This window comes from Procambarus clarkii, chromosome 14 (assembly GCF_040958095.1).
Source record: "Procambarus clarkii isolate CNS0578487 chromosome 14, FALCON_Pclarkii_2.0, whole genome shotgun sequence".
Classification (NCBI taxonomy): domain Eukaryota; kingdom Metazoa; phylum Arthropoda; class Malacostraca; order Decapoda; family Cambaridae; genus Procambarus; species Procambarus clarkii.
This window is the reverse complement of record NC_091163.1, coordinates 2,026,305-2,045,004: the sequence shown is the minus strand read 5'-3', so window position 1 is coordinate 2,045,004 and position 18,700 is coordinate 2,026,305. Positions and strand designations below refer to the sequence as shown.

The following is an 18,700-nucleotide window of genomic DNA, read 5'->3' as shown; positions in this document are numbered from 1 at the left end:
CAAACAGGACTCAGCGAGTAACTGTCAACCATATAAAATCTAGTCCAAGTGCAGTGAAAAGCTCTGTACCTCAGGGTACAGTCCTTGCACCGCTGCTTTTCCTTATTCTCATATCAGATATAGACAAAAATACAAGTCACAGCTTCGTATCATCCTTTGCAGATGACACAAAAATCAGTATGAAAATTACCTCGGCTGAGGACATTGAAAAACTTCAAGCTGATATTAATAAAGTTTTCGACTGGGCATCAGAAAATAACATGATGTTTAACAGTGATAAATTCCAGGTACTCAGGTACGGTAAAAATGAGGACCTTAAACATAATACAGAGTACAAAACACAATCAAATGTACCCATAGTAGGAAAACAGCATGTAAAGGATTTGGGAATAATAATGTCTGACGACCTAACGTTTAAGGAGCATAACCAAGCAAATATTGCGACAGCCAGAAAAATGATAGGATGGATTACGAGAACTTTCAAATCCAGGGATCCCATCACAATGGTTGTACTCTTCAAGTCACTTGTGTTGTCCCGTCTTGAGTACTGCTCAGTACTCACTTCCCCCTTCAGAGCAGGAGAGATTGCTGAAATAGAGGGAATACAGAGAACATATACGGCACGCATAGACGCAATAAAGCACCTAAATTATTGGGATCGTCTCAAAGCCCTCCAAATGTACTCGCTAGAAAGAAGATGAGAGAGATATCAAATAATATACACCTGGAAGATACTGGAGGGCCAAGTACCAAATCTACACAGTAAAATAACAACGTACTGGAGTAAACGATATGGAAGAACATGTAGAATAGAACTAGTGAAGAGCAGAGGTGCCATAGGCACAATCAGAGAACACTGTATAAACATCAGAGGTCCGCGGTTGTTCAACGTCCTCCCAGCAAGCATAAGAAATATTGCCGAAACAACCGTGGACATTTTCAAGAGGAAACTAGATTTATTCCTCCAAGGAGTGCCGGACCAACCGGGCTGTGGTGGGTATGTGGGCCTGCGGGCCGCTCCAAGCAACAGCCTAGTGGACCAAACTCTCACAAGTCAAGCCTGGCCTCGGGCCGGGCTTGGGGAGTAGAAGAACTCCCAGAACCCCATCAACCAGGTAAACCAGGTTATAGAACAGGCAGTTCGCCACTTACGAACAAGTTATGTTCCGAGACTTTTACCTTTTATACATAAGCTATAACTTGTACATACATACTGTACTATAGTACAAAATATGTGTGTATTATGTATGAAATGTATTTTGAAGTTAATATTTTTGGGAGTGTGGAACGGATTAATTCAGTTTACATTATTTCGTATGGGAAAATTTGTTTCGAGTTACGACCCGTCTGTGGGAACGGATTAAATTTGAAAATGGAGGGGTCACTGTATTCTGTATACTGTACTATATATTTTTTAAATACTGTAGGCAACAATTGCCATTTATTTAAGTTTTCATTCTAAATAACAGATTATTTTTTTTTTTTTTTGATTGAACAGAAATCCACTAGGAGCTGTAGATTATGCTAAGCAAACAATATCGGACTTGCTCTGCAATCGTATTGATATATCACAACTAGTCATAACCAAAGAATTAACTAAGACGGAAAAGGAGTATGCTGCTAAACAAGCCCACGTGGAACTAGCAAATAAAATGAAGAAACGAGACCCAGGCACTGCCCCTAAGCTTGGTGACAGGGTTCCTTTTGTCATTGTTGCTGGCGCTAAGGGCACACCTGCATATGAAAAAGCTGAGGTTAGTACTCGTCTAGTTGTATTTGTGGGTGGATGAGCTACAAGTCTTGGGGTCTCGCCTTGACCCTTAATTGGCTGGTATGTAGGCTCCAGGGTCTAGTTGTGTGTTTAGCCTCATCATATTTAAGTATCCTGGGGTAAGAATACCGTAGGGTTTTATATTTTTCAGAATTTATTTGCCTTTTCTTTCCCAATTTGCAGTTTCCATGAAAAATCTGGAGAACTCATGTGTATTGTCTTCAAAGTTTAAGACTTAGATGAGGGGGGCTTAACTACTTCAGTGTGCATAGCATTATAATCTTTGTGATTTGAAATGCAAATTGTTAAGTATGGCAACATATTAAAAAAAAAAATCATTAAACCACTGCTTTAATTTTAATTAATTTTCTGGGGGGAGCCCCGTCGGCTCCCCGGAGCTATCCCAGGCTGATATGCTAATGTCAGACTTTGGCATCAGTCATGTGTATGGAGTTCTTAGGCCTACCGGGGACCACGGCCAGAACCGGGCCCCCTCAGAGAGGCAAGGGGAGCAATGGCCTATAGAAGCCCCCGTGTAGTTGGAAGCATTCTATGTCTGCCATCGACCGGAACAGGCGCCCAGAAAGGTAAGCGCCCCAAAACAAACCCCTATTCTGGTTAAAATTGCTACCTAAAACCGAACTAGTGGATAGAACTCCCCAACCGAAAACAAGCAAACTAGTGTGACGTCACACACTGCCGCGCCGCTGTCTGCGCAGCTCCCCCCTCCCCGGGAAGGGGAAGGGGGAGCCCCAGACCCCCCGCGCCGGCTACCCACACCTCAGTTCTTGAGGCTGATGCTATAGGCGATGGTCGTGTGCTCTGGCTCCGGTGTCGCTACTGCACTGTGCTTTGCGTGTGGTGTTAGTTTTGTGGGTGCGAGAGCCAGGAGTTATCTTCAGTACTCGGGCTGCATGCGCCTAGGGCTGCCTTCCCTAGGTACCCTGTAAGTACTGCCCTTGGGGCTTGGGGCCACCTTCCACAGGCTCCTCGGGGTCTGCCTCTGCTGGTCCGTTTTACCTTTCGGTTTTTCGGCCGCCTGTTGGGCTCTTGGGTGTTCTGTTCTCCCTTGTTACCGACAGGTAAGAGGCAGTTTGCACTGGTAGGGGCGCAGGGTGCTGCTCAGCTTGTATTTCCCGACATCGCGGCCGGCTCTGTTCCTTGGGGTTCGCTGTCCTCTTGCGGGGTTTTGTTTTTCTTTTTGTTTTTGCCTGGTGGGGGGTTCTGTCATTTTATTCAGTTTGTTTTTGCCCTTCCACTGTTCTCCTCGGTGGCGCCCCCTGCTAGGTCCCCGTGAGTGTACACGTCCCTGGGGTTCAGCTTTAGAAGTTTGCTTGGTAGTTTTGGGCGCCGGTTTGCAGCACCCTGCCTGGGACTACCTGAGCGCGAGTCCTCTTAAAGTAAACGCTCAGGACCCTGGGAATCCCCTAGGGAGCGCGTGGGTCCGATGGATGTGACCCCGGAGTCCCCACTCGCTGTGTGCGAGTTTGAGGGTTGTTCGGTCCCCTTGTCTCAGGGTGACCCTCATTGTTTTTGCCTCTGCCACGCTGCCTGTTGGGTCGGTGATACTTTCGACCCTGAGTCCTGTGAGTGTTGCTGCTTGCTTGTGACTCAATTTACCCAATCCTCTGATGATTCTATTCGGGTACAGGCGGCACGTGCGTTGCAGTCTAGGTTTCGTCTGTTGCAACGCGCTCGGTTGGTTGCTTCCCCGGATGCCCCGGGGCTGCCCCGCTTTGCTTTTCGAGACCCAGACTTGGGGGGGTGGGGGTCGCTTCGATCCTGGTTCAGTCCGCACCTCCTCGTCCTTCCCCTTCTGTTCGTTCTGGTCCCCCGCCCCTGCTTCCGGCCCCGAAGCATCTGAGGGTTTCGGGGTCGGAGCAGGGGTTACTTGATCTCGAGACTCGGGCAGCTTCGGGGGTTGCCCCTTCCGGGGGGGCAGCAGAGGCATTCGAGTCTTGTCTCCCGGCCAAAGCTTCAGGGTCTGACCAGTGGGCCCCCCTTCCTCCAGCTTTTCCGGCTGCTCCGTCCTTGTCTTGTGGGGTCGGGGCTTGGGGAGAGGACTCGGCCTCGGGTCCTGTGGTGACGGACCTCGAGGCTGGGGAGGGGCTGACTTGGGGGCCTTGGGCCCCGCTGGACCCCGCTTGGGTTTTTCTTCCCACTGAGCGGGGCTTATTGTTACAAGGAGTGGGGTTTTCTTTCCCCCCCTCTGCGTACGAGTTGGATTTGGTGTCGGCCCCTCCCCGGGGCCAGTGTTCAGTTCAGTGTTCCCCCGGGTACGTCGGTTCCGTCCTTCCGGAGGTTTTCGGCTTATCGCATCCAACCTGGTGTGGTGCGAGCGGCCTTTGCGGCTTACCTCCTGCGTGACCCGGATTATGCCTCTGAAATGGATCCGTCCACGTTCAGGTTTGGGACTTCGTTCCCTTTCTGGCTCCGTTACGAGGTTCCGGAGTCGTCCTGGCTAGCAGACTGCCCCTTGTTTGGTCTGGATTCCTGGCTTTCCTTCTGTCGTTCCCGCACGCTGGAGTGGCGGGAAGCTTCCACGGTGCTTCAGGTTTTCCTGGGGGGTGAACTTGAGTACCTGAATGAGTGCTTGTTTGCCCCTGCCCTTCCCCGCGATGTGGTCGTTATTCAGCTCCATGTGCAGGTTCCCTCCCTTTCGGCGGCGCTCGTGGCGGAGGACTTGCGCGCTCGGGGCCTTTTGTGTTCGGCCTTGCGGTTCTTTTCCCTCCTGGAGCTGTCTTCGGATTGGCTCGTGGAGGATGTGGGGACGCTTGGGTCCGTCCCGGGGTCCGGCACCTTGTCCTCGGCTGCGCGTTCGTCGGCTGCCTTGTTGAAGCTGTTCACGCCGATTTTGCGGGATGCGGTTTCCCTGTTCTATGCTTCCCGTCTCGCGTGTCGGCAGGCGGTGCTGGGTTCCTCCGTGGAATCTGCTTGGGCTCTGGCTCTGAGGCGTTCTTCACCTTTTTGTCCTCTCCTGTTTGGGGAGTCGGCCGTGGCGCAGTTTATTCAGGCTGCGTCGGCGGCTTGTCGTCCGATGTCGGACTTGTTGGTTTTCCGGGGGTCCCGGGGTGGGTCTTCCCGGAAAGGTCGTGCCAGGGCTCGGGGTTCCTCTCGTCGTGGTAGGCCTCTGGTGTCAGGTTTGGGGTTGGCTCCTCCTGCGGACCCTCCCTCGTCTGGTCGGCGCGGTGTTCGCGCTGTGCGGGGTTCTGGGTCTCGTAAGGGTCGCCGGCCCTTTCGCGGTTTGCCCCTTTGACGGGGCGATGGGGGGCGGCTTGCGCTGTTCGCCCGCGCCTGGTCCCACGATTCATGGGCCTTTCGGGTCGTGTCTCGCGGCCTGCGGTGGCGTTGGGTGGCCCCTCCCCCCTTTGGGGGGTCGGGGCTGGCAGGGCAGGCTTCTTCCCCTGCGCTCTGTCGAGTCGTCTTGGAGTGGGTACGCTTGGGCGTCGTCGAAACGACATCGTCCCTCAGATGGGTTTCCCGTCTGTTTCCGGTTCCGAAACGGGACTGCGCGGACCTGCGGTTCATTCTGGACTTGTCCCGTCTGAACCCCTGGGTTCATTGCCCCTCCTTTCGGATGACTACGCTGTCTCAGGTTCGGCTCCTCTTGGAGCCGGGAGCTTGGATGGTGTCCCTGGACCTCCGGGACGCTTATTGGCATGTCCCGATTCATCCGCGGTTCAGGGACTGGCTCGGTTTTGTAGTGGGGCGTCTGAGTTACCGCTTTCGTTGTCTCCCGTTCGGGTTGAACCTGGCACCTCGCGTGTTCACACGCCTTACACGGGTTGTGGTGGCTCGTTTGCGTCTCCTAGGTGTTCGGGTGTTGGCCTACCTCGACGACTGGCTGGTTTGGGCTCCCAGCCAGTCAGCTTGCTTGCTAGCCAGGGATTTGGTTCTTTCCCAGCTCGCCGGGTTCGGGTTCTTGGTGAACTGGAGGAAGTCCCATCTGGTTCCCTCTCAGGTTCGGACTTGGCTGGGTCTCGTGTGGGACTCTCGAACCGCCTCCTTGTCTCTCCCTCCGGAGTCTCTCCTGCGGCTGCGGTCCCGCCTTCGTCTGTTTCTGGAGGGCCCTCGGGTCACCCGGCGGTTGCTCGAGGGGCTGTGCGGGAGCCTGAACTTCGCGATGGTGGTCTACCCGCCGGGTCGGGTTTGGCTTCGACGGCTGTTCTGGTTCCTTCGGGGTTCCCCCTTCCGCCTCTCTCGCGATCGCAGAGTTCGACCCCCGGGGGACTTGCGTCGGTTGCTGCGTCACCAGCTTCCTCTTCGGGTTTTTCGGGGTTCGGTGCCTTGGCGCCTACCCGAGCCCTCGCTCGATGTGTACACGGATGCGTCGTCTCTCGGCTGGGGTTTTGTGGCCAGTGCTCACCAGGCCGGCCAGGGGCGTTGGGATCCGTCCTTCCGTCGAGCTCACAGTACGGTGCGGGAGTTCGCGGCAGTGTGGTTTGCTCTGGGGAGGATTCGGGTGGCCCGCGGATCGACGATTCGGCTCCATTCGGACTGCTCTCCGGTGGTTCATTGCCTGAACCGCGGGGGTTCGATGCGGTCCTTGTCTCTTTGGGGTTGGTCGCTTCGGGTGACTCGTCTGCTGAGTTCTCGGGGTTTGGCTCTCCTGGCGGTTCACGTACGGGGCGTGTCCAACGTCTTGGCCGACGCCCTGTCTCGCTTCGTTCCCCTCTCCACGGAGTGGACGGTCGACGACGAGTCCTTCCGTTGGCTTTGCCAGACGTTCGGGCGCCCCGAGGTGGACCTCTTCGCGTCGGCGTGGTCGCGGCGTCTTCCCGTTTATGCGGCGCCCTTCCCCGATTGCGAGGCCGTCGGGGTCGATGCCTTTCGGCTCGACTGGTCGAGGTGGGGGTTCCTGTACCTCTTTCCCCCGGTTCGGCTGTTGCTCCAGGTCCTGACTCGCTTAGAGACTTACCGGGGGAGAGTTGTCCTTCTGGCCCCTTGGTGGCCGGCCCAGCCTTGGTTTCAGGCGCTGGTTGCTCGGTGTCCGAACCCGAGGGTTTTCCCGCGGCTCCGCCTCTTTCAGCAGATCGGGCCGGTACGTCACGTAGCTGGTTCGATCTTCTCCTCGAGTCTTCGCGTATGGTTTTTTTGACTCGAGTCTATCATCATCTCTATGGTGATCAGGTGGCCTCCTTGTTGGTGTCCCACCTGAGGGCTTCTTCTCGGCGGCAGTATGAAGTTTCCTGGCGGTCCTTCCGTTTCTTTTTGCGTCTTCGTCGTGTTAGCTCCTTGTCTGTTCGGGTGGTCTTGTCCTTCCTCTCGTGGTTGTTTCAGGACCGTCATCTTATGCCTAACACTGTCGCTTCGTATCGTGCGGCGCTGGCGGAGCCGCTTCAGCTTGCTTTCGGTATCGATGTTACGTCTGCGCCGTTTCGCAAGCTGTCTCGTGCATTGTTTCACCTCCGGCCTGCTCATGCGTCGCCTGAGCCGTCCTGGTCTTTGGACAGAGTGCTTGCTTTCCTTTCATCTCCTCGTTTCGTTGTGGCCCCTTCGGTCCAGGATTGTTTTTCCAAGGCACTTTTCTTGTTGGCTTTGGCCTCTGGGGGTCGGGTAGGGGAGCTTCATGCTCTCTTCCGGCGCAGGGGTTTCTGCTCTTTTGGTCGTGGTGATAGTTTTGTTCGTTTGCAGCCGTCTCCTTCTTTTCTGGCGAAGAATGAGACTACTGCGTTCCGGAGGGGTCCATGGGTGGTTGATGCTTGGTTGGTCAGGCCGGGGGTGCATCATGTTTTGTGTCCGGTTGCGGCGCTTCGCCGTTATTTGCGCGCCACAGCTTCTGTGTCCGGGGACGCGCTGTGGGTTGATCCGGTTTCCCTTCTTCCCTGTTCGCGGGTTCGGGTCTCTCAGGTCGTCCGCAGGGTTATTAGGTCCAGCCAGCCTGCGGTCTATCCCCGTGCCCATGACATTCGTAAGTTCGCGGCTCTTGCTGCCGTCTTTGGGAATATGTCTTGGTCTGATATTCGGGCGCGGGGATTTTGGCGGTCGAACAGGGTCCTGGCTGCTCGTTACCTTGTGAATGTCCTTGGGCCTCGTCGGGCCTGTGTTGCTTTGGGTCGGCGGTTGCAGCCAGTTGTCTCGGCTTCGAGTTGAGGGGTGAGCGACGACCGCCTCCCGCGTAAGTCCCTCTTTTTCTGTCTGTGGGTAGTTAGCTCCGGGGAGCCGACGGGGCTCCCCCCAGAAAACCAGCGTTGAATGTAATGAAACGCCATTTTCTGGGTGAGTCCCGGAGGCTCCCCGGCATCCCTCCCTCCCTCCGGTCGGCGGTTTTTCGCGTTTTTGACATCCAGCCTCAAGAACTGAGGTGTGGGTAGCCGGCGCGGGGGGTCTGGGGCTCCCCCTTCCCCCTCCCGGGGAGGGGGGAGCTGCGCAGACAGCGGTGTGGCAGTGTGTGACGTCACACTAGTTTGCTTGTTTTCGGTTGGGGAGTTCTATCCACTAGTTCGGTTTTAGGTAGCAATTTTAACCAGAATAGGGGTTTGTTTTGGGGCGCTTACCTTTCTGGGTGCCTGTTCCGGTCGATGGCAGACATAGAATGCTTCCAACTACACAGGGGCTTCTATAGGCCATTGCTCCCCTTGCCTCTCTGAGGGGGCCCGGTTCTGGCCGTGGTCCCCGGTAGGCCTAAGAACTCCATACACATGACTGATGCAAAAGTCTGGCATTAGCATATCAGCCTGGGATAGCTCCGGGGAGCCTCCGGGACTCACCCAGAAAATGGCGTTTCATTACATTCAACGCTGGTTTTTTTTTAATAATTCCTCAAACCACTAATTTCTTTTTAATTCATTCATTATTCACTACTCGCCAAGCTGTGAGTTGAAACGAGGTGCACAGTGCAGGGGATAAGGATGGTCCCTGTTCTTATTGGGCAATGTAGCCCACTTATGTCTGAATCTAGAACCAATTTAACCTTATGAGCCGTGTAAGATGTAAAAAATTACATAATCTGTTTTCAGATTTATATATAGGCTTGCTATGTTAACTTTGATATTAAATGTTGGGAAATTATCTCAAGTATAGAAGAAGAAAAAATGACGTTTGGTGTGCAAGATTCCACTGTGTCAATATGACTCCTCTCTAATAATTGTAAAATTATTTGTAAAAATTTATTATCAATAAGCTAAAAGTTGTGGAGGATGCTCTACATCATCACTAGAGTGCTAAAGTTTTAGTTTTATCCAAGTTTCCTCGATTCATTGATCGTGATCAGGTAAAAATAAAATGCTTGAATGTAATTAGCTTAAAGGATTCCTACCCACGAAAATTCAAATTTTTATAATTAATTTCCCTTCATATTTTTTCATATTTTTTCAGGATCCTATATATGTGCTGGAGAACAGTCTGCCTATTGATTATGAATACTACCTAACAAATCAACTCAGCAAGCCGTTGTTGAGAATCTTTGAGCCTATCCTTGGGGATAAGGCTGAATCGCAACTGCTTAGTAAGTTCATTATTATTATATTGAAAATTTAATTTGGACAAATAATTTGTAATGTGATTCACAGCATTTATGTCAGTAACGAGTATCAAACTCTACTATAATTGAATGACAAATGTTTCTTTGCTAGAGGGTGACCACACGCGATCAAGAATCATTACACACAGCAAAGTGGGTGCATTGGCAAAGTTCATCACCAGAAAGGCATCATGCGTGGGTTGCAAAGTTCCTATTGACTCTGCATCTGAGGCACTCTGTAAACACTGCAAGGTATGATTTTGCCCTTCACATTGCTAATTAATTTAGGTGTCTTACGTACAGATACTATGTGTTTTTGTAATTATTTTGTCTGAAAGATATCCATGCAGTACTGGATTTTTGGTGCCTCATGGCATAAACTTAAAATATACAAGGTATTTATATCTCAATAAAATAAAGTTTCCAATTTAAATTTATCAGTGTATTCCTCATAACAATTTTTGTTATTTGATATGCTATATTTAGAACACCTTTTCTGTGGGTTTGTCCTGTCATTTGTGGTGCGGTGGCCAGAGAAATTTAAGTGTACAGTGGTACCTCGGAATACGAGTGTCCCTGAATATGAGTTTTTCGGAATACGAGCAGGATTTGCTCGGAAAATGTGCCTCGGAAAGCAAGGGTTACCTCGGAACACGAGTTTGTTGATACGCGTACAGGCCGACCTAGTGCATGGTGGTATGGCGATCGTCGCCCCTCCGCCCCTCACCCCTCAGTTTACCAGTGCCTCGTGCCCAGTGACAATCCCACGTCAATTCTTCACCCGGATTTTCAGTGTTTTGTTGGATTTTTGGTCATTTGACCATAAAAGTTGTCGCTATATATCTCACCATGGATCCCAAGAAAGCTCATGTGAGGATGACATTAGAGGAAAATCAAGAGATCATTCGGAAGCATGAAAATGGTACATGTGTTGTTGAACTTTGTAGGCAGTACAACAAAGCCATGTCAATGATATGCACTATACTTAAGAAGAAAAATGAGATTATGAGTGCTAAAGTGGCAAAAGGAGTAAGAACAATCACGAAACAAAGACCACAAATACTTGAAAAAGTGGAAAAGTTGTTATTAATTTGGATACACGACAAGGAGTTAAAGCGTGATAGTATTTCGGAGGCCATCATTTGTGAGAAAGCCAGGGTATTGCACGAAGACCGTGTAAAGAAAACCCCTAGAACGAGTGATGCAGATACAAAAGAATTTTAGGCAAGCAGGGGCTGGTTTGAAAAAATTAGAAAAAGAAGTGGTATCCATAGTGTTGCGAGGCATGGGGAGGCTGCCAGCTCAGACAAACCAACGGCTGAACGATTTATTGAAGAATTTAAGGAGTTTGTAGAGGCTGAGGGATACCTCCCGCAACAAGTGTTTAATTGTGATGAGACAGGACTGTTCTTGAAAAGATTACCTAAGAGGACATACATTACCAAGGAGGAAAAATCCTTGCCCGGACACAAGCCTATGAAAGATAGGTTTACGCTTGTGCTGTGTTCAAATGCGAGTGGCGATTTGAAACCTAAACCCTTACTAGTGTATCATTCTAAAAATCCAAGGGTTTTCAAACAGTATAAAGTGCAGAAAAGCCAAATGTGTGTGATGTGGAAGGCTAATAAAAAGGCATGGGTGACTAGGATTTTTTTTCGGAGTGGGTGAATGAAGTGGTGTGCCCTGCCATAGAAAAATATCTGCAGGAGAAACATTTGCCACTCAATGCCCTGCTCTTCCTCGACAATGCTCCTGCTCATCCTCCAGGATTGGAAGATGAATTGATGCACAGATACAGTAAATTTCTCACAATAAAGTTCCTTCCTCCTAACACCACTCCTCTAATTCAGCCTATGGACCAGAAAATCATAGCAAATTTTAAGAAACTGTATGAAAGGGCACATTTCCGGAAATGTTTTGAAGTGACTGAAGCCACAAACCTCACTCTCAAAGAGTTCTGGAAACACCATTTTAACATTTGTAGTTCTTTAAAACTCGTTGACAAAGCCTGGCAAGAAGTGACTCAGAGAACCCTGATTTTTGGCTGGAGAAAATTGTGGCCTAAATGTGTGACAGAACTAGACTTTGAGGGGTTTGAGCCTGTAAATGATGCGCCTATTGTTGAGGAAATTGTTACTCTGGGCCGGCAAATGGGCTTGGAATTGGATGGTGATGAGGTGGAGGAGTTGGTGGAAGAACACAACGAAGAACTGACCACCGAAGAACTCCAAGCCCTTCAAAAGGAACAGCAAGAAGACCCAGCTGAAGATGTTTCTCCAGTGGAGGAGGATGAGGCAGTAGGGAATGTCCCTTCTGCAGAAATTAAGAAGGTGTGTCGGATGTGGGAAGAGATGCAAACTTTTATTGAAAAGACTCACCCAGAGAAAGCTGTAGTAGGCCGTTGCCTTAATCTTTTCAATGACAATGTGATGCTGTACTACAGAGACAGCTTGCAAAGAAGGGAAAAACAAGCTTCCATGGACAGATTTGTTGAGAGAAAATCGAGCAATGAGCCACAGCCAGGATCTAGTGGTATGCAGGCAAAACGTGCTAAGGAGTGCACACCAGAAAGGTCCTCACTGCCTGATGTTGTAATGGAAGGGGACTCCCCTTCCAAACAGTAACACCTCTCCTCCTCCCCCCTCCTCACCATCTTCCATACGCCAACAGCATTTATCAACAAGGGTAAGTAATAACTTGAACATAGTTTTGTAGGTTTATTTAGATGAATTAGGTATAAAATTTAGTTTGAAGTGAGGTTTATGGGGTAGTCAGGAATGGATTAATTCATTTCCCATTATTTCTTATGGGGAAATTAGCTTCGGAATACAAGTTGTCTCCAGGAACGGATTAAACTCTTAAACCAAGGTATCACTGTACTGGGGCTGCATGCACTTAGGCCTACCTTCCCTAAACGCCCTATAAGTACTACCCTTGGGTTCTAGGGTTACCTTCCATAGAGCTCTCGGGAACTGCTTCCATAGGGGTCTTTGGTGCTCAGCATTTACCCTTGGAGCCAGCTGGGGTTTTGGGGGCCTTCGTTTGGCTTTGGGTAGGAAGTGGTAGTGTTGCTGGTAGGGGGCACAAAATACTATGCAGCTTGCCTACCTACGTGGCGGCCAGTTCCTGTTCCTTCTGGGGACGTTGTACTTTTGTAGGGGTTTTCTTTTATTTCTGTTTTCCTTACTTTGAGGGGGTCTTCCTTGTTTGGCTATTGGTCCGCTTCACGTATTTTGGTGGCCCACCTCTAGGCCCCCCCTTGATTGTACATGTCACAGGGGTTCAATTTTTAGCAGTTCTTCCTTATTGGTTTAGGCCTAACTGTACCTTGCCTGGGCTTCCCGTAGCAGACAGTCTGCGGGCACTGGAAGATCTCTATGGGGCTCAGTTGACTAATAGATGTGTCTTCTGAGTTCCACCTCACATTGTGTGAGTTTGAAGGTTACTCAGTGCCCTTGTCTCAGGGGTGACAGTCACCTGTTTTGCCTCCGTCATGCTGCCTGCTGGGTCAACGACACCTTAGATCCGGAGTCTTGCAAGTCATGTTCTCTGCTGGTTCTCCAATTTACCCATTCTCTTGACACTGAGGTTCGGGTACAGGCGGCATTAGTGTTACATGCTAGGTTTAGGTTGCTGCAACGCTCTAGGTTGATTGCCCAGTCGGATAACCCAAGGCTGCCTCGTTTTGGTTATAGTGACTCAGACTTGGGGGCATTAGTTGTTTCGACTTTGGTTCCATCCGCACTTCCAGGTCCTTCCCCGGTTGGCGTTGTTCGCCCTGCTCCCAACTCCCAAATGTCTGAGGGTTTCGAAGTCAGGGCAGAGTTTCGTTGGTGATGTGACTTGGGCGGCTTTGGGGGCTGCCCCATTCGGGTTGGGGACGGAGGCATTTGAGCCTGCTCTTCCTCCTGCCGAGGCCTCTGGATCTTGCTGGTGGATCCCCTTCTTCTCAGCCTTTCCCCTCACTGCCTTTTCTGTAGGGGCAGAGGGCGTGGAGGACAGCTTTGCCCTGGGGCCTGGTTTGGAGGCTCCCGAGGCTGGGGAGGAGGTAACCTGGGGGCTTGGGCCCCCTTTGATCCCAGTTGGGTTTGGGTGCTCTCTTCAGTGTGTGTTGTTGCAGGGGGGGGAGGGGTTTTCTTAACCCCCCTTCCCTGTATGAGTATGATTTGGGGTCGGCTCCTTCCCTGGTTTCCTTAAGTTCCTCGGCTCCTCCTTTCCGGAGGTTTTCTGCCTCTCAAATCTCGCCCAAGGATATTCGGGAAGCTGTTGCAGCTTACCTCCTGCAAGACCTGGATTTTGCCTCTGTGATGGATCCGCCCTCATTTTTTTTTTTTATAGATATATACAAGAGTTGTTACATTCTTGTACAGCCACTAGTACGCATAGCGTTTCGGGCAGGTCCCTGAAATACGATCCCTGCCGCGAAGAATCATTTTTACAACCAAGTACACATTTAACTGTTGAGTTAAACAGAGGCTACAGTTAAGGATTTGCGCCCAGTAAATCCTCCCCGGCAAGGATACGAACCCATGACAAAGCGCTCATGGAACACCAGGCAAGTTTCTTACCACTGCACCACGGAGACTGATTTAAGTTCGGTTCTTTTCCGCGTATTGGGTACATTTGGAGATTCCGGAGTCTTCCTGGCTGGCAGACTGCCCTTTTCACTCGGTGCATGGCATGGGTTTTGTCGGACCCGCACGCTCGAGTGGCGGTTACTGTTCTGCAGCTTGTTCAGCTGTATGTGCAGGTGTCCTTTTGGCATCCTTGGTCGCTGAGAACTTGCACGCTCGTGAGCATTTGGCTTCAGTCTTGCGCTTCTTTTCCTTTCATGAATTGTCTTGGACTGGCTTGAAGAAGATGTGGAGGCATTGAGTGCCAGGCCTTTGCCTGATGTGCTTACCTCGACAGCTAGAGCGTCTGCTGCACTGTTGAAGCTGTTTGCACCGATTCTCAGGGAGCCGGTGCCTCTGTTCTTTGCTTCCTGCAGCCTTGCATGCCATCAGGCCGTGCTCGCTTTCTCTTTGGAATCCACTTGGGCCCTAGCTCTTAAGTTTTCATCCCCTTTTTGTCCCTTGCTGTTTGCAGAGGCTGCTGTCGCTCAGTTTCTGCAGGCGGCCTCGTCTAGTTGTCGTCCTTTGTCAGACTTGTTGGTTCTCCGTGGGGAGGGGAGCGCCATTCTCGGGCTTCTGTGATGGATCGAAAAGCCCACATTAATATAATTTTTCACCTTGTTGTCTGAATACAGAGGTGGTCGTAATTATCATCGACACTACCCAGCATTCAATTAGGGCTCGTTTAATATTATGAAATGGACCATATCTGATCTGTGTCCCTCTAACTGTCTTATAATGTACACAAACATAAGACACACATTCAGCTCATGCATGATTCAACTATTATCAGTTGTGGATGATTGTACTGCTTACATATAAGTAACAATGGGGGAGTGAGGTCTCACTCTTTATGCTTTGTGCCTTTTGTGTCTGGTTTGGTGGTAAATTTCTTGAGTTCTGTTATGCATTTACTCTTGAAATTGTGGACAAAAGTGGCTACCACTGTACATTGCTTCTCAACTGTCTATTCAGAGAACATTTCATATGATGATGACCATACAACACAGAAAATGGGGGAAATGATGACTTTTTGTCCGTCCTGGATCATTATCACGTCGTGTAATATAAGAGAGGAGGGTACAGGCAAATATATAAGATAAGAGAGGAAGGTGAGAGGTGAAGAGCAGGTAAGAATATGATAAATGTAAGAATAAAGTATGAATAGGATGAATATAAGAATACGGTAAGAATAGGTCGTATTCCAGGGGTCATATTTATATAGTGAGTCGTATTCCAGGGACCTGCCCGAAATGCTACGTGTACTAGTGGCTGTACAAGAATATAACAACTCTTGTATATATCTAAAAAAAAATAGGATGCATGTAAGAATAGGTTGAATAGAAGAATAAGAGTAAGAGGAAAGGTAAGAATAAGCAACAGGGGGCATAGCTTAAGTTGGATCATGTTAAAAAGGTTAGAGCATAAAACTGTGCACTGTGAAAGGGAAAAGTCAACAGCAGCAAAGCCAGGACTAAGATTCATGTTGTTCATGTTGTGTATCAAAGCCAGCTCGACAATACTGTGAAGAGTATAGGCAGGTAAGATTATTTAAGAAGACCAATCTGTAGGATGATTGGAGTAGCTAACATGACAGAAGAGAGCATTGTTTGTGTCTTCCTCTTCGCGATATGTGCAGTTTGCATGACGGCTTTTCCTCCCGATGACTGCACGAGTGGCGATGTTGAAAGATGCAGCACTCACAGTGGCGCATCAATGTTCATAATTTGGCAGAGGTTGGAAGCTATCAATGTCTTATATTTGTGTGAGGATAATGAGAAAATAAACATATGAGTGGAAATGGACTCAGGATGGCAAAGATAAAGATGAGAAGTTGTGTTAACACTTTCGCCCGGGCATGACTCAGCATTGCGTCATCCATTTACTGTCGGTAATGCCGGGGATGACGCAGCATTGCGTCATCCACTTTAAATAATCGCCAAAAATCAGGTTTTTATCCGATTTTTTGGGGACTGGTTTTAAAATGCGCGCCGATGTCTTTCCATTTTCTTTGTTGAGCCTTGTGGCCCTCAGGCGGCTTGGCACACGCCGTGGGCCCATTGTTTTCGCTCCACTGTTGTGACCAATGTCACCTCCCCTCGCATCTCAAACGTGTAAACATTTCGGCTATTTTCCGTGGCTATATTTCTTACTGCGGCTTTAGAAACTATCTACGCTTACTCCACGATGGATAGTGATCATGAACAAGGCCCTTCCAGGAAGAAAATTGCGAAAGAAAGGCTTGAAAAGGGCGGGGATTGGGAGTGTAGCTGGAAGGCGTCTGAGCGCTCACTTGCGGCTAACGCGTGGCCTGTCTTCAACTCATCGGCGGTTGGAGTGTGACCAGGTTTTTTATTTTATATGCTAATGTTCCTCTAGAGAATTCTATTGCGAACCCATTGAGACCAAAATGAAAGACCTAGGACGAAAATTGAGGTGACCAGAGTGAAAATAGTGAAAACATTTTATCGCGTTTGTGCGCTCCTGGGTAACTCGTTCGCACTTTCTCTGTTTGCTGCGGGTAATTAGCCGGGCTTTTGGAGTTATATGCATTTAGTGCTGTAGAGAATTCTATTGCGAACACAATGATACAAAATTTAATCTCGTAGGACGAGAATTAAGGTGACAAAGTTGAAGAGAGTATACACTTTTCAGAATTTACGCGCGCTCCCGTGACACCCTGGGACCCAAATCGCACAGTTGAGGGGTGGCGCGCAGGGTACGCCAAAGTGTTAATGGTGGTATCAAAAAGCTGTCTTAGTTTGCGGTTGAAGGAAGTTTTAAGGCGATCCAAAGGGTTAGAAATCAGAGGAGTATGTGTACTGGAGTCAAGAAGCAAGACATCAGCAGGGTCATGGTGGTCAAGAGCACATGGTCACAAACATGACCATGCTCCACATAGTCAAGAACAACCACTGAATTACCTTTGTTGGAAGGAAGGATAACAATTAAGTTGTTAGCTTTCAGGGAGGCACGGGCAAGTTGGAAACGACAAGGAAGATGGAGATTTTTAGAAAACAAACTGTCAAGACCTCAAATGCCACAAACTGTCAACATTTCTTATACTTGTACAGTATTTTCATTTTTATTTCCCAGATAGTTATTTTTCTGACTTCATGGATATGCCATCATAGCATACACTCCTCTCACATGGAGTTTAGACAGTTCCAGTGATCATTCATGGCAGGATTCATATTTTAGCTTAATCTAATGCCTGTGTATCAGCTGTTGTCCAAGTTTAGTCAATTATATATTAATTTTGGTTTATAATTTTCAGCTTCGGGAGAGTGAGATATATATGCAGCAGATGAGCGTTCTGGGTGCTCTAGAGGAGAAGTTTTCAAGATTATGGACTCAGTGTCAACGCTGCCAAGGATCTATTCATGAAGAAGTTATCTGTACCAGGTAAGTGGATCTCTTCAGTTAGTGACTACACTGTAGATATCTAATATTTTTAGAACAAATGACAATATATTTATTTTAAAGTTTCACTTGTAATTTTATATGTTATAATTCACCTGTATGTTAGAACTTTCTTCAGGAGTTAAGAATAATTAAGTATTTCTAAAACATAATTACTGTAGTTTCATTTGACTGTCATTCACAATAGTATTACTGTTAATAATGTACAAGGGAATACTGCTTTCTTTTGTAGAGCTTGTTTGTGTCTATTTTCTGTGGGGAGCCCCTACGGCTCCCTGGAGCTTATCGGGCTAATGTATGTTATGTTAGACCGGGACATTAGCTAAGGAGTTCAGACCTACCAGGGACCAGCGCCAGAACCTGGCCCCTTCAGAGAGGTTTCAGGGAGCAATGGCCCTGGAAAACCCCATATGGTTGGGGGTTTTCCTTATCTGCCATCGACCGGGGTTAGGCACCCAGAAAGGTAGGCGTAACAAAACAAACCCCACATGGTAAGAAACTACAACAAAAACCGAACAGAGAGGTAGAAAACTCCTTACAATCCCAAGGAAACAAGCAAACAAGCAAACATCACACTTTACTGCCGCGCCGATCGTCCGCGCAGCCCTCCCCACCCCGGGAGGGGGAGGGGGGAGCCCCGGACCTACCGCGCCGGCTGCCAAGCTCCAGTTCGTTCGCTAATGTCAACCGGGATTGACGCTTCTCTGGCCTCAGTTTCCTAGGCGGTGTTTGCCTTGTGTGGCGTTCACTGCCGTGTGTTGTGGTGTGCGGTGGCCAGGAGTACTTCATCAGTGCCGGGGCTGCATGTGCTTAGTGGCTGTCTTCCCTGGGGCGTTCGGGAACCATTCCCGTAGAGGTTCTTGCTGCTCGGCATTTGCCTCTCCCTTGGGGCCAGCTGGGGCTTGGGGCCCTTGTTTGGCCCTGGGTAGGGATTGGTATTGTGCTGGTTAGGGCGTCAAGGTGTTGCGCAGCCTGCCACCTAAGCGGCGGCCGGTTTCTGTTGCCTCTGGAGACGGTGTACTTTTGCGGGGTTTTTCTTTTGTTTTTCATTTTCTTGCCTGGTGGGGGTCTGCCTAAGGTGGTTATAGTTCCATTGGTAGTGTTTGGCGGCCCTCTGCTAGGCCCCCGTGCTTGTACACGTCTCAGGGGTTTTCAGTGCTATAATCTACCCTCTTGTTATGTTTGGGTTTCTTAACCGGTTAGCAACACCTTGCCCGGGCTTCCCGTAGTTGTTACCCTACGGGCCCTGGAAACCCCTGTCTGGGCTCGGGGGACCATTGAATGTGTCTTCCGGGTTCCAACCCGTCTTGAACGGGATCGTTGGTTGCTGTTCCCTTGTCTCCGGGTGACAGTCGCCATTTTTACCTCCGTCATGCTGCCTGTTGGGTCACTGACACCTTGACCCGGAGTCTTGCGAGTGATTCTCTGCTT

At 49.4% G+C, this 18,700-nt stretch overlaps 1 protein-coding gene across 5 annotated transcripts in view; it reads left to right on the top strand.

Annotated features, from left to right (window-relative positions):
• Nucleotides 1-18,700, top strand: part of PolD1 (DNA polymerase delta) — a 163,097-nt gene that overhangs the window by 116,805 nt on the left and 27,592 nt on the right. For all 5 annotated transcript variants that reach the window (XM_045763369.2, XM_045763378.2, XM_045763359.2 and 2 more), the window contains exons 20-23: nt 1,499-1,754; nt 9,089-9,218; nt 9,346-9,485; nt 17,124-17,251. In XM_045763369.2, the coding sequence (XP_045619325.2) occupies nt 1,499-1,754; nt 9,089-9,218; nt 9,346-9,485; nt 17,124-17,251 (654 nt within the window). The remainder of the gene's footprint in view (nt 1-1,498; nt 1,755-9,088; nt 9,219-9,345; nt 9,486-17,123; nt 17,252-18,700) is intronic.